General features: G+C 39.7%; 1 protein-coding gene across 3 annotated transcripts in view; it reads left to right on the top strand.

The window, feature by feature from the left end:
- Positions 1-24,452, top strand: part of MACROD2 (mono-ADP ribosylhydrolase 2) — a 1,889,921-nt gene that overhangs the window by 1,790,628 nt on the left and 74,841 nt on the right. For all 3 annotated transcript variants that reach the window (XM_072943799.1, XM_072943800.1, XM_072943798.1), the window contains one exon: positions 17,865-17,942. In XM_072943799.1, coding sequence (XP_072799900.1) covers positions 17,865-17,942 — 78 coding nt within the window. The remainder of the gene's footprint in view (positions 1-17,864; positions 17,943-24,452) is intronic.

The raw sequence follows: 24,452 nt of genomic DNA, 5'->3' as shown, positions 1-24,452 counted from the left end.
CTGCAAAGTTATTATCATCATTATTACTCAAGATGTAGTCAATCTGCTAAATTCAAGGAGAAGTCTCTCTTCTATTGTCTTAACACTCTTCATAGCTCATCCTCACTCACGGCCAAGACCATGCATCTCACTGGGGAAAACAGTGCTGTTTAAACATATCCTGATTCTCCTGTCTTATTATTTAATCAGTACCTACTTTGAATTTGAAAGTCAACTAGACCAAATCATATGTTCATTAATATTCAAAACAAAATCAGCTCACACTCAGGTGCATGCGCACTCGAGCCCCTGTTCCTTTGGAGCTCTGCGTAAGTCACGTCAATGCCATCTGGTATTCCTGAAGTGGGATGTCACTTGGCAAAGGATATCTTAACCCTTAATCTAGTTTCAGACCTCCTAGAGATCGAAATTTCTGTAGGTTATTGGGAAAGCTAGAGCAAGAGTCAGGCTTGCCAAAGAGAACAGGATGGGGTTACGTATGAGGAAGCGGATTCAGGAGTGTGCGAGAAATGAGCGTCAGTGTTCCCAGCCCCCCGTCACTGTAAGCTTGGGCGGGAGGTGTTGGCTCCAAATGATTCTGAACATCGTTTCCATTCCTTGCCTGAGCTGCTGGAGAGAAATGAAATATCGGGCCACTGGTGGAATCCCTCTCAGGCTTCTCATTTGATTTTCCCTAGTCCTTTCCCCATTCTTGGCACCCACAGTCCCGGAACTGAGGGTCCGTCCTCCCCGTCACCCACCTCAGGGGGTCAGAGCTGGCCCCGGTCCGAGATCTGCATGGATGGGGTGTCTGATACACCGTGACATCCCTGGGTTATCACTCTGGGAATGTAAGGGTCTGGAGTGTGGAGTGAGAGCCCTCTGGTAGTTCAGTGAAGGGGAAGGAACGAAGATAAATGGAGTGTCTCCTGTACGCAGTGCTTTACATTTCTGTACAATCTATTTTTCATTTCACAGAAAGGTAACCTGAGACTCAGGAAGGAGAGAGAGGAAGGTGGGGGTGGTGGAGGTTGGGGAGAGACGTACTTTATTAATGTTGACCCTCCTAGCTAATACTTACATGAACTTACATAATCCTCAAAAATGGTAGTGTTTTATTTTATTTTAATATAACAGTCATTTATTTTTCTTCTTGTAAAAACAATACATATTTATTCTAAACTATTTTAAATGCAAAAAATATAAAAGGTGAAAGCATATAACCATTTCCCGTTAAATATTACACTGTAAAAAAAAGTCTTCGGTCTTTTCAGTTAACAGTATACCTTGAATATTTTCCCATGTTTTTGAAAATTTCTCAAAGGCATGCTTTTTATTAGAGGCATAATATTTCATCACATGGTTGTTCCACAATTTACACAGCCAGTGTTCTGATGTCAGATGGCTTAGTTATCTGCAGTTTTCTCTCTATTATGAATAATAAGGAAATACAGTGTATACGTTTCACATAAACCAGGGTGTGTATCTATGATCAGTTCCTCAGGATAAAATCTTGATTCTTCCCTTGTTGATTTACTAGTGAAAAGATTAAGATATTTTTATTGCTTACATTCATTTTCTTAATTTTAAAAATAATGTGTGTTAATTATAGAAAAAAATAAGCAAAAGAAGAAATGAAAGAAATCACTCACAATCTCAGTCTCCAGAAGTGAACACACGTAATATGGCAGCATATCAGCTTCCAGGCTTTTTCTGGGCAGCCACTTTTTCTGGGAGTTTTCTCAGGGCATTCTGCAACATATACCATCTTGAAATTGTCTTTAAGACAATATATTAACAGTTTGTGAAATTCTTTCCATATCTTTTGGTAGTCTAATATCATTTAATTATATATTCCAATGAACAAATGGCCATAATTTACTTACCCAGTCTTCATTTTGAGTTGTTTCTGGTTCCAGTTTTAAATTCTATATTGGCTAGGAACATCCTTCTAACTTTTTAAATGTTCATGATCATCCCTGTAAGAAAATCCCAATAAATGAAAAAATGCATACAAATCTTTGTTTTTTTCTACAATGAATAGAGTTTATTCCTTTTTTTGATTATTTAAATAATGTATGTTCATTGTAGGAAATTCAAATAATTAAAGAAAGCCTACAGAATAGAATGAAAACACATGCGCAATTGCACTCACTAAGATAAGTACCATTTACATTTTGGGGATCACTCCTTCATGCATCACTTTCTGAAAACACACACCCACACAAAATTTTATATAAATCCATCATATAATGTATGATTGTTATGTCATTTCCTTTTTTATCTTGTTTGCTGACTTCCTACCCCCAGTTACTCAGAGAGTGAACTACACTGAATACAAGATCTCTCTAGTCTCTGCTCTCAACTTCCAGAGTCCAGATTCCAGCTCTCCTCTGACCTGTGTGGCCTTGGGCAAATGATTTAGTGTCTATGCACCTCAGTTTCCTCATATGTAAAATGGGAACTTTAGTAATACTTCCATCATGAGATACTGAACATTAAAACAAGTCAATCCCTTTAAACATGACAAGGAGTGCTTGAGACACAGTAGGAGGCACAAAAATTTTAGCCATTGTTAAATATATGTTTATTTTATAAAAACTGAATCATATTTTACACACTTTTCTGAATCTTGTTTTGTTACAGACAACAAAATTTTGTGGCAATCCCTGCAAGTCAGTTTGTGTGGATAATTAATCCATTTTAAAGCTCATCTGGTATCCCACAGCTTGGATGCACTATAATTTATTCAGCTATTATCCTGTGATGAGTAAGCACTGTCTTCCCACTTTATTGCCATACAAACAATGCTGCAAGAGATGTTCTTGTCCGTATATCTTTAGGTGCAGTGCTTTTATTTGCTTGGGGAAGATTCCAGACGCGTGAGTGCTGCTGTGAGGAGTATGTGTTTTTCGTAGACATTGCCAAACTGCTTTCCCAAAAGGTTGTAACTATTCATATTTCCATCAACAATCATTATTTTTGTTCTTTCTCATTTTTGCCAGTTCAATGGGTATAAAGTAATGTCTCATTACTTTTAAAAGGTCAGTATTATTATCCCAATTTTGCAGGTAATTGAGGCCAGAAAGTTTGAGCAACTGGTCCAGTGACCCAAAAGGTAGAATCAGAATTTGAAAATCAAGTCTGCCTGAACCTAAAATCCAGGCTTTGTCCATCCCACCATACTGCTTCCCAAATCATGCTTTTGGAGGAAGGGATATTCCTTGCCCGAGGAGGAGGTGGTGGGGGGCGTAGCATGCGGTGAGAGGGCAGCATAGGAAAGCTCACACCCAAGCCAGGTGAGCAGGGCAGTGAGACTGAGGCAACAGAAGCGCCCAGCCTACTTGGTCGACATCATAGCTTTGACCGTAACCTGCAGTGAAAGTCCTACCGTGAAATGAGCACACAGGAGCCTCTAACTGCAAACCCCACCGGATATAAAACCCAAACTCCTTTCTGTGTGGTCTGGTTCCACACTTCCTCATGCCCCACGGGCACCCTGCTCTTTAGCCCAACTCACTACTGTCATTTCCCAAACACAGCTGGCCTGTGGCCTTCTGCCATCACACTGCCACATCTGTTTATTCAAGCCTCACTTCCATCATCTTACCTTTGCTTCAGTCTTTTGCTTTGTTGTTTCCTTCCTCTCTTGCTCTTTCCTTCCCTCCATCCATTCCTTCCTTCCATCAGATTGTCTGAGCCAACATCTCAGGGATAGGAATTATACTAGATCACATTGGATGGTGAGGAGGATGTACATTTTCACCTTTCCTGATCCCTCCCATCCGTATTACATTTCATCCCATAAAATAGTGAATTGTCTTTTCTACTGTTTCTTGTAAATTTGTGGTAAAATTTCAAAATTTATCCTGTGCCTTGTATCAATGTTAGTTATATATATGACACATCTAACTCACTAGAGTGTAAATATCTTAAAATCAGGTACCAAATCTCATTCATTTTCATGGCTCAAGACCATCACCATGACTTGTGCATAGTAGGGCCGCAGTATCGGGTATAGAACCCATCAACAAAATGGGCACTTATAACTCTCCTAATATCATGGCCACTGCCCCCAAATATATATTACTATTCTTAAAGCTCATATGAGAGGAAATTCCATTTCAGAATTCTCCTGTTTCAGAAGTGAGTTTTCCCCAAAACTTTATGCTGCAAAAATACAAATGTAAATTCAAACCAGAGACTTCCCCTATTTATTCACTTTCAGGTGTGGATATTCTTGCCCTGTATGAGAACAAAATAAACTTCTCAATGGTGAATGTATAGAGATTATTCACTATGGCCGAGGCTAGTTAATTGTACTTAATTTATGATGAGGCTTTTCAAATGCTTTGATTAAATATAGGTCAAACTGGATTAAATAGGTGCAAGTAGATGAAATCATTTATCTAATTTTTAGTATTAAAATTATATTTATCTATCATTTAGTATTATCTAAAATATGCATATATTTACACATATACAAATATACATACATGTAGTTTAAAATACATATAGCAAGTGGAAGGCAAGTAACAGTTGCTATCCAATTATGCTTCCATGTATTTTTTTCCCTTACAAATAAGTGTGACTGTAATTATATATTTGTAAGAGTCAGTTCAGTTATATGATCTCTTGGGCATATTTTTAAAGATCTGGTGAGTGAGGTTTGGAAACCAAATCATCCCAGACTAGTTTATGGGAATTAACTGAGTGCGATGGTACCTTTTGTCCAACACAATTTTGGATCTAGCTGTAGGTCCTCCTAGGTCTGAACTGAGACAAGCATCCCTGTAATCTGTTTTCAGAGTCGCTGGCCTAGTGTTTAAGTTCTTGGTGTGAGTCATGCAGCTTTCATGAGCCTCAGTTTATTTTGGATTCACATCACCACTGTTTTGTGGCCTTAGATAGCTTTCTTAGGTAAGCATGTGTGCATCCACAAAGTAACTCACACACACGCACACCCAACATGAATCTGCAAGACAAGATCTCTCCCAGCTTGATCGATGGTTTATGGTGTTTTCTGCAATACTAAGAAATTCATTAAGATCTATGTCTTTCCAAAGGCGTGTTTCAAAAGCCATTAAACTGCCTCAGTTAACCTAAACCATCCATAAATGTTGTCTATGCCAACCACATTCTGAGGCAGGGTGATTACTAAATATTCACTCAGTAATTCTGTCCTAACCATGTAATGAGACAAACATTTCTGTTGGCATTTTCTTGCAACAGGCACTGGATTTCCTTGAATCTTTCTTTTCAGTTACAGGAAAATAAGCAACCATCTTTTCTCATCCTGCTGTTTCCTGCCTCCTGCAGTTCCCTTTTTCCTGCTTCCTTGGCCTTCCTTCCTACTTGAAGTCCTGGTTTAGACCAGTCTAGAGAACTTGGAACTGCAGCTCCGTATTTATTACCTGACACTGATGTGTACCAGGGTCAGCAGGAGGGGCAGGAAAAGTTCAGTTCACTTCCACACAAACATCCTCCTCTTCTTGACAACATTCTGTCGTCAGAGCCCCTCCCACATTCCTCCCCAGTGCTTCCCCCAGGCTGAGCTAACAGCGCATCGCAGCCTCTGCTCCCACTTTACTCCCTCAACAGAGTCTTCCAAGCCCACAAGCATCAATCCTCCCATCTCCGCTGCTTCTTCCCCTCCCCCTCATTAATGGCCCCCTTCTCTGAACCATACTCCCTCCTCAACAGTCTCCCTTTTTTATCAAGTAAAAAGAAACCAGAAACTCACTTATGGTTCATATGGTGACCATATGCCCTGCACTTTTAAGTATAGTCTAACTACAGAGAATCTATCTTCTTATCAGTTCACATAGTATGATTTCTGGAAGGAAAAAAAAAAATAACTTCCTCCTGAGCATAAACTGTCACCCAATGGGAAATTAGATTTGAGAGCCATCATTGCAATTATGTTGTTAGTTTTTCAGGAGAGAAAAAAAATGGAGTTGGAATTTAAAAAATTAATAATATATTACTCTCCTGTACCCTCAAAATATCTTTGCTATCATGTTATATCATCTATACGAATTTCTTCCTTTATTTTGAAAATCCTTTCAGTGGTAATAAAGAAATTATGTGTCCAAAGAGTTTTATGCACTGATCCTAATTGATTGGGTTTTTATAATAATGACAATCCAAAAAATGTTTCATAGTGCCCAAGTATAATCTCACTTCATTCTTTCAGTGACTCTTTGAGATGGAACATGAAATTTGGTAATGCTAGCTGCTGTAACAAAAATGTCAGATTTATCCAAGAGAAATTTATTTTCTCATTTACATAAAGTCCACATTGAGAGATTGTGTTTCATACATGCAGGACTCAAGCCGATGGAGGCATGTGAGCTTCAACGTGTGGTTCCCACAGCTGTCTTGAGTCTTAACAGTCAGCAAATGAGGAGAGAAAGGGTTGTACTGGAGGTTTTTATGACCAGGGCTGAAATTGACATACATCATTTCTACTCACTCTCCATTGGCCAGAACTCAGTCACATGGCACCAGCTGACTGCAAGAGAGGTTCTCTTAACTCCTGCAAGTTCCTCCTCCTTGTGTGACAAAGATAAAGGAAACAGATTTGTTGAAGAGCTACCCTATATCTTCCAAAGATGGACTGTATTATTATTATCACTATAATTTCCCTAATTTTACAGATGAAGCAACCAAGACTCAGGTTGGATAATGTGCCCAGGACCATATAAATACTGAGGGCTAAAGATAGACTTGAGCTTGATATTTTTTTAAAAAAACAAAAAAATAAAAATTACCCATTTATGTGTTTTTCCTCCTTACACCATGAGTCTGCTCTGTATTAAGACACACACACGCGCGCACACACACACACACACACACACACACACACACACACACACACACAAGTCTTTATGGGATGTCAGCTAATCCCATAGGGTAAAAACATGTGGCAACTTGATTTTTCACATTTCTGTTTTGAAGGACAATTACATGTTGTAAGTTGTCTGCTGTTTTTTGAAGTCAGTAGTGCCTAGAACTAAATGATATGTTTAGATTTTTGCATGCTGCTTTTTATAGAAGACTCATTCTATGTTTATAATGTTTTTATTCTTTATATCTTTCCTATTTCAGAGTCATATTTGAAGTGATTCCCTCAAAAATGACACCTATCATGAACAACAGAGACTTTACATAAGCTAAGAAATGAGAATATGTCACAACAGTGGCTCATACAGAACTCGGATTCATGAATCTGCCTCTAGGTTTTCCGAATGACAGATATCTTATTATATTTGGTCTAGAGTTTCACAAACTCATGTGTTATACAGAAAGCTGGTTTTAATGAGTCCAAGGTCAAGTGTATACATTTAGACCCTATATAAATCAACTAACCTTCCATAGGTCAAAGTTCATGGTCATATTAATATATTGTACTTGAATAGGATCTCACTCATAAGTCAAGTAAAAGATGACAGCTCCTGAGGCCAACTGACATTCCCAGGCAAAGCAAAATAAACATAACATATCAGCTCACTGCTTCTTGAATTCCTGTAACACTTTCATATTTTCCTCAAAGTATATAATGCAAACACCTAACATAACATGCAGGGTGTACCTCTCCCTGCATTCTTAGCCCACAGAGCTCTCAGTCTCATCATGACCTTTTCTGGTCATTTTTCAGGCTGGATCTCTCCTCCACTAACCGTCCCAGCCCCCTGTTCATTACTTCATAGCACTCACAGCAATCACTAACCATGTAAACATTATTTTTTCCTCTGTATACTTACCTTTTGCCCATCTCCCTCCACTATGGCTTAAGATTCATGGTGGGAAGGAGAGCATGTATGTTGTCCATCATTTTATCTTTGAGTGATACATGCAAAGTCTGGCCTTCAAAAAGTACCACTTAAAACATATTTAAATTTTAAAATTCTCACAGTAACACTTAAAATGATGTTATGGCCATTGACAGATACTTAGGGGATTTTAACTCTTTGTAAGACCTTCCACAGGATGAAAAAGAAAATATTGCTCTTGGCCTTCAAGGAATTTATAGTCCAGATGGAAAAATGAAACAAGCAGCCTGTGTTACATATTGATACCAGCACCACCAATAATAACAGTGGCTAATATTCATCTAACCCTTTCTATACAGCAGATTCTAGTCTAGAAATTTTACATTTTCTCATGCATTCCACTCTTATCCATGAGATGAACACGATTATCGCCCCACTTTACAGGCAAGGAAAGTGAAGCACAGAGCAGAAAGGCAACTAGTCAGAGGCCTCTTAACTAGGATGCACAGCAGCTGACAAGCCAGACAGAGCATGACATGTACAAAGGGAGGGTTACACAGGAACATGTAAAGGAGCTCGGGCCCGAGGACCATCCCTGGTGTGGGGGTGAAATGTGGATGGAAAAAAGGAGATCTGAGCTGGGATCTGAAAGGCACACAGATGCTGCAGAGTACAGAAAGGCTCTTCTCGTTGGGCAGATGAGCATCCATGAAAGGTCGGAAGTAGGACATAAAAGACCTATTTTAGGTTCAAGGAATAGACTCACTTGGCTTCCGTGAAGGATCCATTCATCCACTTATTAATTAGTTGCTAAGGTAGAGCCCTGATTATGGAGAACTCTGAATGTCAAGCTGAGACATTTGGGTCACATCAACATAAAACAAAAAATCTCAACCATTGGACATTGTTTGGATGTAAGTAGTTTTTTTGTTTTTTGTTTTTTTTTAATGTGGTAGTTACAAATTTACCATTCTCTTTCTTCCTCTAATTCCTTCTCAGAACATCCTCTCTGATGGTACCTAATTAGACTTTTCTTCTTCCCAGACATCCCGATTAGCACTTGTAGATGCTTCTCTGTACACCAAGTTAGATTTTCTAGTTTCTGATGGGCCATCCTTCAGCAAGCTGCAGTCTCCCATCTCCATCACTCTGGCCTCTAAACAAACATGTCTGCAATTATTTGTATATGTCAGGCTAATACTCAATTCCCTAGAACAGCACTGTCTGATAGAAATAAATGAGAGCCACATATGTCATTTTAAATTTTCTGATAGCCACGTTGAGGAAGAAAATAAGTGAAAATAAATTTAATAATGTATTTAACCAATATATCCAAAATATAATGACTTCAACGTGTAGTGAATATAAAAAATTGTGATGAAATATTGTACATTCTGTTTTAAAAACTTGTCAATATAGTTCTCTACTATGAACAGAACTTCCACCACTGCACCCTAGTATCACTGCAAGAATGTTTAAAATATTGAAATATTTACATGGTGTTTGGCAAACAGTGACGTTAACTCCCCTCCTCACAAGGAACTCCCTGCCACCACACCACTGGTATCCCTGGTGCACCAGTGGGGCTCCATGACTTGCCCCAGGGCTGGGGACATGTCCCTCCTGGTTGGCCGACACCAATGCCTATTATAAGTGCTTAGAATGTCACCCCAGATTCCCGTATCGGTATTTTACCCATGCTAGCCAAACACTGACTACTTGATACAATCCTTAGATCAATGAAAATCGACTCCAGAGAATTGGGCTAGGGAAAGGGAACCTTACATTTAGGGAAGTTTCCATTTCCAAACCCATTTTGAGACTTCGTTCTGATGTGCAGCAGAAAAATAGGTAACATTCAAAAGTTAGATGAATCATCCAAGCAGCAAAAATGCATTATGTCAGTGTTAAGGACAGAATGTTTGTGTCCCCTGAAATACAAACAGATTTCATATACTGATGCCCTAACCAAGGTTACGGTATTTGGAGATGGGGTCTTTGGCAGGTAACTGGGGTTAGGTGAGGTCACAAGGGTGGGGCCCTCGTGATGGGATTGGGGGCCTTGTTAAGAAGAGGAACAGAGAAAGATCTCAGTCTCTGCCTGTCTGCACACACACTGAGGAAAGACCACCGGAGGCCACAGGAAGAAGGCTTCCTTCTGCAAGCCAGGAGGAGGGTCCCACAGAAACCAAATCAGCCAATACCTTAAACTTGGTGGCTAACCCCCAGAACTATGAGAAAATAAATTCCTATTGTTTAAGTAGTTCAGTCTATTTTGTTACGGCAGTCCTAGCAGACTAACATCGTCAGCTGTTGCATTAGGAAAATTTATTATAATGATTTCTAGAATTCATAGTTAAATCTAGTCTAAAATAGTAGTGGATTAAAACAAAATCTTCCTGGAAATAGAAAATAACATTTTTACATTAATCCCTAGTATATTTCCCAAGATCCTCATAAAATAACATCTTACCATATTTTGTCATAACACATTTTTCTCAGTTTATGAGGCAAAACGTTGCCCTCATCATACGAATGCCTCTGTACACTCCATTTCCTGTAATACCAGATGTCACCTGATTACTTTTCTCCCACCAGGGTCAGTTTTAAAAATGAAATTTATTGAACTTGGACGGGGAGGAAAATCGCTTGGTGGTAGAGTGCATGCTTATCATGCATGAAGTCTTGAGTTCAATCCCCAGCACCTCCATTAAAAAATTAATAAATACATAGATTTATGAAAAGATGAAAATTTTTTAAAAATTGCTGAACTTATTTTGTTCTGCAAGGCCAGGCTGTTCCCCTCTTTAACTTTCTCTGTTTCTAGTATCTTTCAATCTGTATATAAGGTTCATGAGGATACTGTCCACTTACAATGACTAGAAAAGTAAGTGTTTTTTAAAAAACAATGGCTCTAAAAGAATGCCATGCTTCTTAAAATAATATCAGTTTAAAAAAAGCACTTTTGAAATGTTTATGTGCACATCAAATTTAGAAAATGAACTTGCAAAGTCCCCAAGATAAGTAAGCCAAACTCCTACCTTGGTTGGTCGGAAAGTCAGAGAGCGAGGGAATGGTCCCGAGAACCGGTTGACCAGAGCAGCAGCAGCCCCTCAAGCACTTCGTCTAGAAACTCGGCCCCAGCAGTCGTGCCCTCAAGCAGCCCCGGACTTTACCCTCTTCTCTCTCCTCTTCAAATGCTGCCGAGTAACTCCTGAGGCTTCTTTCTTCTACCCATCCACGACTTGTGTTTCCTCCCTTCTCTTTCAGTGAATCTCTGCCCTTAAACCACTCCGTGCTTTGAAATTTTCTTTGTCTATTTTGCCACCAAACACTCCAAGACAAAGGAGCTGGTGGTTTCCTTTCATCACAATGGAATAGGAATTCTCTCCTGGTAGGTGGTGCTCTCGTGACAGGTGACCTTAATTTAATGTCTGTTGGCCAACTTACGGAGACTGCCCAGAGCCCATCCCCCATCAGTCACCTGTGGTCCAGCGCTCAGGGTTATATGGTACAAAACATGGCAACCTCTCCTCCGGCTTTCCCTAGTGAGGTGGCAGGCACTCAGCCGGGCATGCCCTGATGAAAGGCAGCATGGCACAAGAGAGCTAGAAGTCAGGAGAATAGGGTGAGCATTCACATTTTGCTACTACGTTGTGAAAAACAGATTATTGACCATCTTGGCTGTCTTAGTATAGGTTCTCCAGAAGCAGATTCTGAGATAAGGATGTGGGTACAAATGGTTTATTTGAGAAGTGGTCCCAGGAAGCATAAGTGAGGTTTGGGAAAGTGGGCAGGGGTCGGAGGACAGCCAGTAGGGGTACAATAATGAACAGGTTATGGCTGAGGGGAACTGGGGCTCCGCTCTTCTGAAAGATGTAGGGAGAACATTTAGGATTGCCCCTGTGAGGGGTGGGGGAACTGGCAACTTATCTCCTGGCTCCACTGGGGGTCAGGAGTTGGACATTGTGTCCTGGGTACTTCTGGCCCATCTGAGACAAGAATGCCCTCCGTCAGAGTTTCAGGAAGCAGTTCACCTCCTGGAACCATTTGCTGCAGCCTCAGGGGTGGCCCACTGGGACGTGGGTCAGGCCCTGGAGGCTAGAAGGCTAAGCTGACCAGGGTTGTTTCTATTTCAGCTGCTCTAGCTCCCGGGAGATCAATCCTCTCTAGAGTGTCAAGATGGGAATGGGCTGAGAAGAAGTGAGAGAAAGGAGAGTAGCGCGAACCCAGCCTTGGGACACCCCATACAACAAAAATTAGGATTTTTTTTTTTTAGACTGGCTGAAGATTGGATTTAGTTTGAATATCCAGTCTGAAGCAATAGTGAAATAGCGTTTGGTGGATCCACTTAATGAGACACTCTGCAGTCATCCAAATTATAGAATTATATTTGATAGCATGTGGGAAAGTTGAAGAAAAAAAAAACAGAAAACAAGTAAGCATATCCATTTTCATTTGAATAGGTTTGTGGGTCTTTCTGGATAAGAGAGACAAAGAAGTGCTAGGAGAAGTCAGCCAGGTCTTTGAAGTTCACATAAAATGAGTAACTCTCACAAAGGTCCAAATATTAGTCTCCAAACCTGTCCCTTCCCATCAAGAGAAAAAAAGACTCAAGTTGTGCTCTGACAGGGCGGGTTATGACTAGATCCTTGAGGACTGTAGGAAATCCCTGCATCTCAGCAGGTGAAATCTTTGCATTTTAGCCACTCTCTCCGAGTGGCTGGCTAAAAGCAGCCAGCACCCAGAAGTTGAAGTATCTATGTCTGGAGACAGGCTATCTATTGCCTTAACCTCTCCATGAAATAAAGTAGCTGAGAAGTAGCGGCCAACTGCTAGGCTGTGTCCCTACTTGGAGTTAGGGTCTGAAAGGTCCCTTCTCATTTCTCCTTGTCAGTATTTGTGTCACAGAGACTTTTCATTTTCAGATCAAATTATGCCAAAGTGTAAATAAAGTACTTGGATTCCCCCTGATTAATGGATGAACATCTTAATAGAATTTCAAGTCAGTTTTATATTTAGAACCAACGCTACTTTTCATGCCAGTAGCCTGGTCAGATTCTGTTTGTTTGTTTGTTTTTGGTTTTTGTTTTTTTTTGTGATGATTTCAAGCAAGCCTGCAGTGCACGGCTTAGCAAAGGAGAGGAAGGCAAGAATAGAAAGGAATCCGAGGATGCGGGTCAAGGATAGCAGGTCACAGACAACCAAACAGGAGCAGATTTGCCTTTGTTTACATTGCCAAAGGGGAAACATTAACTTGATGGAAAGGGTAATTAAGCATTTCTTTTTCCATCACGGTCCTGCCTGACTTCATATCCAGCTGTTCTGTTTTACGTTGTGATGAGTCCTCATCGAGTCGCAGGATTAAAGATGGCCAGTGTGTCACTGATGTCACACAGCACCGCTTCCCCGACTATTAACCTTTATTTTATAAATAGCAAAGATCTCAGAGCTAGGACCACCCAACTCAAGGAGGCAGATACTGAGGGACGGAGGGGAAGGTTACAGAGAAGTGCTGTCTGGGACGCAGCAGACAAGGTGAACAAGTCAGCAGCTGAGCGTGCTCAGGTGTTTTACAGGGGTCACCTGCCGCAGCACCCTCAGTTTCTAGATGCTAAAACTGATCAAGTGGATGGATTTTCCCAGCGTTTGATGCTCGTAGTGGTAAATCTAGACTCGCACCCCCAAGCTAGTGCCCATCGCGTCATGACCGAGTCTCTCATTTGCTTATATTTTCAATAACAACCTGCAGAAGACTATCCCCTCCAGTGCTGGAAGCTGGTTTACGCAGCTGTGCTGTTTGGAATTTGGAATACTTTTTCCAATAGAAACAAAGTTAGTGGCACCTGATGGTCGTTCTCTCAGCCCTGTCCCAAAGATTCTTTGTACCGAGATTCCACAGCTCTGGGACTGATTCTCCGCCTTTTAATGGGGGTTAATGAGAACATAATGAAGACAAATGACTGACCATGGCTCAGTGGGGCCTCCTGCTGCTCAGGGCAGTGTCCTGTCCTATGGACCCAGTTCCTTTTCAGGTAAATGTCGTTCAGCCTGTGTATCCACTTTCACTGGGACCAAGCACAGTTCAGAACGCTGCCCTCAGAATACGCTGGGAATGAATTGCAGTATGTATTTTTCCTAAACATATGAAGGCGTCATCACTGCAAAGCTTCAAGGGGACCCCAACGAGCTGCAGAGACTGGTTCACTGTGAATAATCACACCATTCAGAGGAAAGAAAAACTACTTTATTCAAATGGCTTCACACGCTAAACCAGCTATTCAAATGAACAGACCAGGATCAATGTTTTGCTTGGTTTAATCGAGTCAGTTGACAAGAATCACAGGAAATCCAGGTGCCTGTGTTTCTGGGCAACTTTTGCAGCAAGCTAAGGTGCACATGTGTGGATGTTTACACGTTACAGAGCAAGAGTATTTCATGTGTAGGCATTTACGCATAGCATTTATGTTGTTCAGAACCAGTAGAACTTTTACACCAAAATGACCTCTTGCCCAGACTCTGAATAGTAGTCAGGGGTTGCCTCTCTAACTAGATGGATTTTGTTTACCTCTTGGCTTGAAAATGCCTTCAAAGATAGTTAATCATTCATTCAGTTATTTATAGTCACCCCTGACTTGGGCACAAAGTGGTTTTTGACAACTGGACCATCCTCCTCATTTGTTAAACATCTCTGTATTGTTTTGAGCTGTTTCCTCAAGTCACACCTGCCTGAGGGATTCAGGAATTGCCACCACCAAGGCACTCATCGTGGACGTCTCGTTCTGTAGCTGGCCCCTCAGTAATAGTACTAAAGTCTTTTGTAAGATGGCAGTGTCACTGGTGTTAGAGGATACATTTTTGTAGTTACTTTAAACCCTGTTGGGAGTCACGGATCAGATCCCGAAAAGAATGAGATGGAAACCAGCTCCTCCCAGAAGGATGAACATATGAATATATGCACACACTTGCACATCATTTCAAAAACGTTTGTGGACCCCTGGAGTGTATTTAATGATACTCTAGAGTTAAGAATGTTTGTTCTAAGGGGTTATTTTCAAAAGAGATGGCATTTATTTTGACTTATAGTCTATATATGTTTATTAAAAATTCAGCAGTATCATCATGTATCACCACAGCTTAAATCTATACATGTACTGTTCCGTGTAGACATGTTTAATTGACTGCATTAAACATGACCTCCTTTTTAGAATTCCTATTTTGTGGGGTTTTTAATTTTAATCTATCTTAAATATCCTTTTAAATCCTTTTCAACCTTCTAAATAAGGAGTTTCTTTTTAATGTATGAAAGTATTTCTTTTTATTCTTGTTAATCTTAAAGATAATCTGTCTTTAGAACTTTGGCTTGAATATTCGATTTAATACTTGCATTTGAAAAAAAAATCTCTAATAGGACATTGACCTTAAAGATTTTGAAAGTCAGGATCGACATATAAATTTAATTCAAATTCTCTGCTATTAAAATAAAATTGACTGAATCTCAGAGTTAGGGTGATCATTTTTATATTTTTTGAGCATTACCAAATGATAATTTTTAGGATTAAATAAAATGTGAACCTAAGGTGATTCAAGAATTTTCTACATACCACTCACTACATTTTTCATGGTGGTTATAGAGACCAGAAATTCCAATAGCCCTTTTAATGGAAACCTATAGGGGAAACAATCTTCCACACCCACCGGCGACTTGTGCATGCTGTCAAGAGCGCACACTTTTGATCTTGCTTCATTGGTACACGTCCAATAAGTGTGTATACGTGGAACCATTTCTGAAGGAGAGGCACACATACGAAACAAACTGAACTTCTGGCTTTGGCGATGGGTCATGTTGATATGAAATCCTTGTCATCACATAAAGACATGTATTTCTGTGCACACAGAATATAGTCAGACATCACATTTCTAGAGTGCACAGTCTTTCACATATTTTATTTCCAAAATTAAGACACAATCTTAAAATTTATAGTGTGTTACAGTTCATCTGGTCTCACTTTATTCCTAACACTAGACAACGTAATAGTGCCAATCGCAAATGATGGTATCTTGGATTCAGTGAAGAACACTGTATGTATTAGAGCACATAAAATAAGAAGGTGCCTTAGCAATGTTACAGCAACTCCTCAAGGAAATTGAAATTGAAGGGTCATTTAACTTGCCAAAGACACAGATTTTGGTGACACTGGTATGGACCAGTGATTAATTTTTTCAATACTTTCACCCATCTTATGTGACCCAATGGACCATAAACTTTGTGAACTCAGTGTAAATCACTTTTCAGAAGACATTTCAGATGTAATACTTGGTGCCTGAAACATAGTATTTATGTAAGTTAGAAAACATAATGAACTATTGTTAAGCGGAGATGAATACATTTTAACTACGTACAAATTCTTAGATAATCTTAAAATGCTAATGTTGAATGAAATGACTGTTGTACAGGAGTACATATCAAATGGTGCCATTTTCTATAAACGGGTAAAACCAAAACACTTCCAAAAGTAAAATTTAGCCTGATCCATATACTATCTTTTTAAATCAGTTTATTTTCAGTGTTAATGTGAAAAAATAATTCAAATGATATTTTTTTAATCCACATGCTAGACTCAAAATTAAAAAGCCATGCTTTAATGGGAGCTGGTTTAAAACAATCAGACTTGAGTGAGATAACAGTTTGGGAAATGTGACTATGCTCACTTTTGCTTCCAGATTTGGACTTTGAAACTTACTGTCAGCCTCATAAAGAAATAAGAAGCTGTGCAGATAATTAAACATTTGCCTTGGGGGAATTATTTGCAGTTAATTAAAATCACACACTTTGGGTGTATACTTGCTTCACTGGTTATTAAATTTGAATCATATGTTAACCACCCAGGTTTCGCACTTGTCCATCAAATGTTGCTTGTGGCAAGTTTAAGAAACAAGCTTTCTCATAATATTCCACACCATATTGTCAATAGCTTATCACCTAGTTTGTGGAGGGAGAGAGAAAGGTGGGTAAAAGAAACAAAGAAGGAATGATTTGTTTTAGATTCTGTCTGATTCTGCTCTGTTGGGGAGTTAAAACACAGCTGAGCAAAGTGAACTCAGTAGAGACCCCATTTGTAGGCAACAGAGATGTTGGCCTGCCACCCAGATCTCTCCATGGCCACAGGCATACAAGACTAGTTCATGGCTTTTGGACGTCTTTGGATCACCGCCCTTGTAACTGTGTGAAAAATACCCACTAGACTGTAACCTCTATGAGGGCAGAAATTTGTTTCCTTTACCACCGACTCTCCAGCATCAAGACCAGTGTCTGGCACAGAGCTGGCCCTTAATAAATATTTGCAGAATGAATGAATGATCTATTTTCTGTCTTCTTGCTGAACCTCCTCACATACTCTTTCCAGTAGTTTTTGAAGCACCTCCAGAGAGTCCTCAGACTCCAACAATGGACTCTTTCTAGAATTGCAGGCATCCCTAGTCACTGGAATCCTTTGAGCCATGTTATTTCCCGTACAGTACATCCTATGACGAGACAAGATGAACTTATGCTGATTCCACGTTTAAACGTACCACACAAGGGAGAGAGTGAACTTACACAGAATAGAAAGCTGGTATTCCCCCTTTGCTACTGCTCCACTGATACAGCTCCTGAGGAAGACGAACTTAATTACCACTGGATTTCAAAGCTCTACAGCTGGCTTTTTCAAGGAATCAAGGCTCCCATGTATGAGCAACTACAGTAATGGAAGCATTAAGAACATTAAAATTATATTCCTTTAATCTTCTCTATTTTGCCTTTGTTACACACCCTTTTGCACAATTCTCCTAAGACTTTCACTGATGCAGAAAGCCTGCTTATATTTTCTTATTTGTTGTAAAAAGGTATTCCAACCAAATCTTTAGCATTTTTACCTCGTATACGTTGTGCAGACATATTATGCAGCACTTTAAGAAAAGCTTATTTATTAATAAAGATATTCAAGTATTTTAATGGTATTTTTTAAGAATAGTAATTTCCCCTCAAACATAGACCTGTTGTGTTAGTTTGTTCTATATATTTCCTATGTAAGAATGCTAACTGGAGGTCTTGCCTGTTTCTTGTGTCAGATTCTGCAAAGGATGACAATACTACAAAAGACTCTGAAGTAACAGATCATTCTGTGTGTAACCAAGATCATCCTGATGGTAAGTTGCGATTTTTTAAAACCCAGATTTTAGTTTTTCTGGAAAAAATGGAATCTGGAATCGTGAACAGCTCAGGGGTTAGGGGTGCCCACCCTCTGCACCATCAAAAATCTGTGACTAACCTTCTAGTTGGACCTCCATATCTGGGATTCCACATCCATGAATTCAACCAACCCAATCAAGCAGTACTGAAGTACATATTTGTGGAAAAAATTCACCTATAAGTGGATTGCACAGTTCAAACCCGTGCTGTTCAAGGGTCAACTGTGTTTTATTAGAGCTAAATACCAGCTAACTAGTAGCTGCCACATTTAGGACCGTTTGCTCTCTGTAGTCCTCATTATGCATCATTTTTGTACCAGGTTAGCTTCATTTATTTTTGTTGCCTGATTAAGCTCTATAGGCACTGGATTCACAACTATTGAAATGAAGACATGGTAGCAATGAGAATAAGTGAGAGACATATAGGGAACAGATCCAGGAGACTAAATCTACATATCCTTGGAATGCTAAGAAGAGAGAGTAGAACAGAAATGAGGCAATCTTTAGAAAAATAACAGAAAAAAAAGTTTTCCTAATGCAAACCAGTTCCTCTACCCCAAACACGAGAGAAGATGTTATAGGCAAAGATGATGAAAACTCAAATGAGAACAGAAACCTACAAAGCCTCATGGAATTTTTGAAGAGCAATAATAATAGTAAAAAAAAAGGCTTTTAAAAAATCTAGGATATTCAAACTCAGGTTACAAGCAAAATCATCAAAATCAGATCAGCCTTAGCCTTCTTCTCTAAATCCTAGGGGAAAAAATGGAGTAACAGTTCCAGAGCTCTAAAGGACACAGTGTCTATGTTTAGTGAACTTACTATTCATGCATGAAGTCAAGAGTAATATTTTCTCAGGAATACAAACATTAAGAAAATAAGCCACCCAAGTATCCTTCCTGAACAAAGTAACAAAAGGCTTGTGCAAAAACAACAAGTGCAGAAAGGATAAAAAAATTCAAGACTGACTGAGAAAGGCACAGTTGGAAAGGACCACTTGATAAGAGACTCATTTAAATGTATGAAAGTGTTGAAATAATTGTTTCAAAATCAGTGTCAAAATATCTTACTTAAATGCTTGCTTTCAACTTTGAAAATTAAAGTATATTTTTTAAATGAGAAAAAATGAAGGAGATGCTTTTGCCTTCAGCAATGAAAATCTATGTATATGTGTGTGTACATACACACATATACATAAGAGAGAGAGTGAGGCAGGGGTTCGGTACTGTTTAAACATTTCAGAGAGCTAACAGGATAAAGAAGAATTGTCAGGCTAGGTTAAGGGAGAAAATGGATATACAGAGAGAGAATGTGAAACTATCTTTACCTAGAGTATTTGCTGATTCTGCAAAAGGTATCTTAAGTCCCATTGTTCAAAAGGGCAAAAGGTCCTGGTAAACCCATGTGTTTTGGTTGAAACCCCAGAGATACATGCCCTAGCAGGAAGAAGGAACCAGCAGTAGATCAGCCTCCTGAGAGACTGCTGCTCAGCTTCAAATCATCTCAATCCCCAAATTAAATTAAGATCAACCCAGATTGCTAGTCCATCCAGGTACCTGAGAAAAACAAATGTAACATATTTACTAGCCAAAAAAAAAAAAGTACTGTAGGTTTCAAACCATTTACATAAACAATTTGTTAAATATAATGTCCAGCTCACACACACAAAAAAAAAATAGCTAAAAGAAATAAAGAAACAAGGTAACATGAAAAACAGTTACTAGTGGCAACCTGGTTTGGGCTGAAAATATTAATGTTATGAATGCAAAGCATAAAATACAAAGTCTAGAAGGGGATAAAGACAGGATTGAAAATTTTAGCTGAGAAGTAGGAATTCAACACAGAAAAAAAAAAAGAAGAAAAGAAAAGAAAATCTAGAAATAAAAGATGCCGCACTGAAATGAAGAATTCAGTGAACAGGTTTGTGGTTTATTAAACAGATAAAAGAGAAATTTGTAAACTAGAAGTTAGGTCAGAAGAATATATCCAAAATAAAAACAGAAAAGAAACAAAGAATGGCAAACTAAAGAAAGGGAAAAGTTTGGAGGAGAAATGGCAAAGTCAATCACGCATGTAATTGGAATCCCGGACAGAAAGGAGAGAGGGAAATGGGGAGAAGTAATATTTGAAGAAATTGTGGAGAGAAGTTTCCTATAATAAAGAAGGATAACAGGCCACATGTTCCAAAGGTCCTCTGAATTCCAAGCAAAGTTAAGTCCACAGCCAGGCCCATCAATAGGCTGGAAGCCAAAGATAAACAGAACATCCAAAAGCCATTGGACTGACAGCTGACTTTTCAAAATATAAGATGGAAATAAAAAGACAACACAACAGAATAGCTGCCAACCAAGAATTCTAAACCCAGGGAAAATGCATGTTTCAAGAATAAAGGTTAATTAAGAACATTTTGGACCAAAAATAGAAAAGGTCATCACTGAAAAATTCTGGTGCTCTTCAGGCCAGAGGATGCTGATCCCAGATAGACAACCAAAGATGAAGGAAGGAATTAAAAGAAGGTAGATGGCCACTATTGAATAAATGTAAATGAATATTGATGGTGCAAATGAATTAATGACTGTAATAATAATAATGTACTGTGGGAGTTAAGATATACTTAGAATTAAAATATACCACAACAATGGCATTTATTGGGATGAGGTAAATTAAATTTAAGCATGCTAATGTTTTTCTATTGTCATGGAGATTAAAAGTACTAATTAATATTAAGACTTGGTAAGTCTCAGGGATGCCTGAGAGTCAAGAAATGATGTGAGCCCTGCGGTGGTCCCTGCTGACTGTCTGGAGGGACTTTCCTGACCACAGTGCAGAGAGGAGGAACCTAGGCGCAGCCCAGCAGACTCCCTGTGTTGAGGAGTCAGAGCTGAGCATTCTGGAAGGCCACAGCATCTCGTGTTCACAGGCAGAGAACTGGAGAGGAAAGAGCTCCACATTGGGAGCACTCGAGATCAAGGAGGGAATCCCTCAGTCTTCAGCGGAGTACTGATCTGTGCATGGATAAGAAGCTGGGTAAAGAACACTAAAGGACTTGAGAGAATGATACCTGGAGCTTCCACAGGGCTAAGAAAAGTGCCTGTTTCCACCAGCCCCACTGGGAAAACTAAAATTTCATAGAGGGCTTTGAAGGATTTTGCCTCAGTGGTGGAGCAAAACTAGCCAATAGACTGAATGCCACCCTTGTCCTCCCCAAGCCAGTGTAAAAACAAGACTTGAAAAGATCAAACTGTTCCTGAATAACTTAGCTGATCCTAGAATGAAACTCAAGAATATTTATAGAAATATAAATATACCTCACATCCAACAGAGTAATCAACAAAATACCAGGCATCAAAAGAAGCACTGGAAGACAAATCTCCACGCAGCTCTCATGTTTCTGCATGTTTTATGAGCAGGGGCCCCAACTGCCTTTGTGTTGGCCCATCTTTTCAAGGATGTTTGTACAGGCATACCTCGGAGATACTGTGGGTTCTGCTCCAGACCACTGCAATAAAGCAAATATCGCAATAAAGCAAGTCACATGAACTTTTCGGTTTCCCAATGCATATAAAAGTTATGTTTACACTATACTGTAGTCTATTAAGTGTGGAATAGCATTATGTCTAAAAAAATGCACATACCGTAATTTTAAAAATATCTTATTGCTAAAAAATGCCACCATCTGAGCCTTTATTGAGTTGTAATCTTTTTGCTGGTGAAGGGTCTTGCTCAACGTTGATGGCTGCTGACCGATCAAGGTGGTGGTTGCTGAAGGCTGGAGTCACTTACTTCTTAAAATAAGACAGCAGTGAAGTCTGCTGCATCAACTGACTCTTCCTTTCACGAATGATTTCTCTGTAGCAGGCAGTGCTGTTTGACAGCATTTTACCCATAGAACATCTTTTAAGATTGGAATCAGTCCTTTCAAAGCTTGCTGCTGCTGTATCAACCAAGTTCATACAATATCCTAAACCCTTTGTGGTCATTTCAACAATCTTCGCAGCATCTTCACTGGAATTAGATTCCATCTCAAGGAACCACTTTCTTTGCTCTCCTCATCAATGAAGGCTTCATCCTGAGGCTGCAGAAATCCAGCCCCATCTTCAGGCTCCATCCACGTCTGATTCGAGTTCTCTTGCTGTTTCCACCACATCTGCAGTGACTTCCTCCACTGAGATCTTCAACTCCTCAGAGTCATCCGTGAATCAACTTCTTCCAGACTCCTGTTAGTGTTGATATTTTGACCTCTTTCCATGAATCACTAATGTTCTTTTTTTTGTGTATATATATTTTTATTGAAGTATAGTCAGTTTAAAATGTTGTGTCAATTTCTGGTGTACAGCACGATGCTTCAGTCATACATGAATATACATATATTCATTTTTCATATTCTTTTTCACCATAAGTTACTACAAGATATTGAATATAGATCTCTGTGCTAAATGGCATGAACTTGGGGTTTTTTAAATCTATTTTATATATAGTAGTGAGTATCTGCAAATCTCCAACTCCCAATTTATCCCTTCCCACCTCCAAATCACTAATGTTCTTAATGGCATCTAGAATGTTTAATCCTTTCCAGAAGGTTTTCAATTTGTTTTGTGCAGGTCCATCAGCAGAATCCCTGTCTACAGCAGCCATAGCCTTATGAAATGTATTTCTTGAATAATAATACTTGAAAGCTGAAATGACTTCGCGGCCCAGGGGCTGCAGATCAGATGCTGTGCTAGCAGCATGGAAACAGCACACACCTCCTTGTCCATCTCCATCAGAGCTCCTGGGTGACCAGGTGCTCTGTCAGTGAGCAGTAATACTTTGAATGGAATCTCTTTTTCTGGGCAGTAAGTCTCAAAAGGGGTTTAAAATATTCAGTAAAGCATGTTGTAAACAGATGGGCTGTCACCCAGGCTTTGTTTTCCATTTACAGAGGACAAGCAGAGTAGATGGAGCATAATTCTTAAGGGCTCTAGATTTGTAGAGTGGTGAATGAGCACTGGCTTCATCCTGAAGTTGCCATCTGCATTAGCCCCTAACAAGAGAGTCAGCGTTGAAGCTGCTCTCTCTGGAGTCAGGCATTGTCTTACCCTGTCTAGCTGTGACAGTCCTAGATGGCATCTTCTTCCAACAGAAGGATGTCTCATCTACATACAAAATCCAGTTTGCGTAGCCCCTTCATCAACTATCTCAGCTACATCTTCTGGAGCACCTGCTGTCTCACCTGCACTTCTATGTTTTGGAGATGGATCCTTTCCTTAAACCTCGTGAACTTCCTCACCTCTCTCCACTTTCATGGAATTGAAGAGTTAGGGCCTGGCTCTGGATGAGGCTTTGGCTTAAGGGAACGTGGTGGCTGGTCTGACCTTCTCTCCAGACCACTCAAACTTTCTCCATATCAGCAAGAATGCCATTTCATTTACTTGTCATTCGTGTGTTTATTGAAGGATCATATTTAATTTCCTTCAAGAAGTCTCTCTTTGCCTTCACCACTTGGCTAACTGCTTGGTGTGAGGGGCCTACCTCTCAGCCTGGCTTGGCTTTGGGCATGTCTTCCTCACTCAGCTTGATCATTTTTAGCTTTTGATTTAAAGTGAGAGATGTGTGACTCTTCCTTTTACTTGAACACTCAGAGGCCATTGTAGGGTTATTAATTGGCCCGCTTTCAATATAGCTGTGTCTCGGGGAACAGGGAGGCCCAAGAGGAGGGAGAGAGAGGTGGGGAACAGTGGCCTATGGAGCAGTTGAAACACCTGCAGAATTTATCAACTAATTTTGCTGTCTTATATAAGCATGGTTCATGGTGCTCCTAAACAATTTCAGTAGTAACATCAAAGGTCACTAATCACAGTCACCATAACAAATTTAGCAATAAATAAAAGTTTTGAAATACTGTGAGAATTACCAAAATGTGACACAGAGGCGTGAAGTGAGCAAATGCTATTTGAAAAGCAGTGCCAATAGACTTGCTCAATGCAAGGTTGTCACAAATCTCCAATTTTTAAACGTAGTATCTGTGAAGCACAATAAAACAAAGTGCTGTAAAATGGGGTATGTCTGTATTGTGCACATTCTCGGAAGACAGAGAAACCGTCTCCCTCTGGAGCAAAGAGCAGGCTTGCATGTAGCCTTGGAAGATAGGAATAGTACCCCCTCCGGATCAAACACATGCTCACCGTCCACTATAAATGATTCAAATTCTCTTAAGCTCAAAATCCCTCCCCTGTAGTACAACCCACTAAGTGTGCAGGAATCACCTGGTTACCCTGGAACTGGGGCTCAAGGGTCAGGCACAAGTACTCTGGCTTCTGCTATTGCTCTGAGTAGTGAATTGTTCCTCATCTCTGACCGGGGAAAGTCTCCAGTAAGTATTCATGGAATTGTGGCTAGCTACCTTGTTAATTTGCAAGTAAGGTAAAATCTCATTCCCTTCCCAATTCTTGACAAGATTTTTTTAAAAAGGTATGACCTATAGGAAAA

The sequence above is a fragment of the Vicugna pacos genome, chromosome 19 (assembly GCF_048564905.1).
Source record: "Vicugna pacos chromosome 19, VicPac4, whole genome shotgun sequence".
Lineage (NCBI taxonomy): Eukaryota > Metazoa > Chordata > Mammalia > Artiodactyla > Camelidae > Vicugna > Vicugna pacos.
This window is presented reverse-complemented; position numbering and strand designations above follow the sequence as displayed.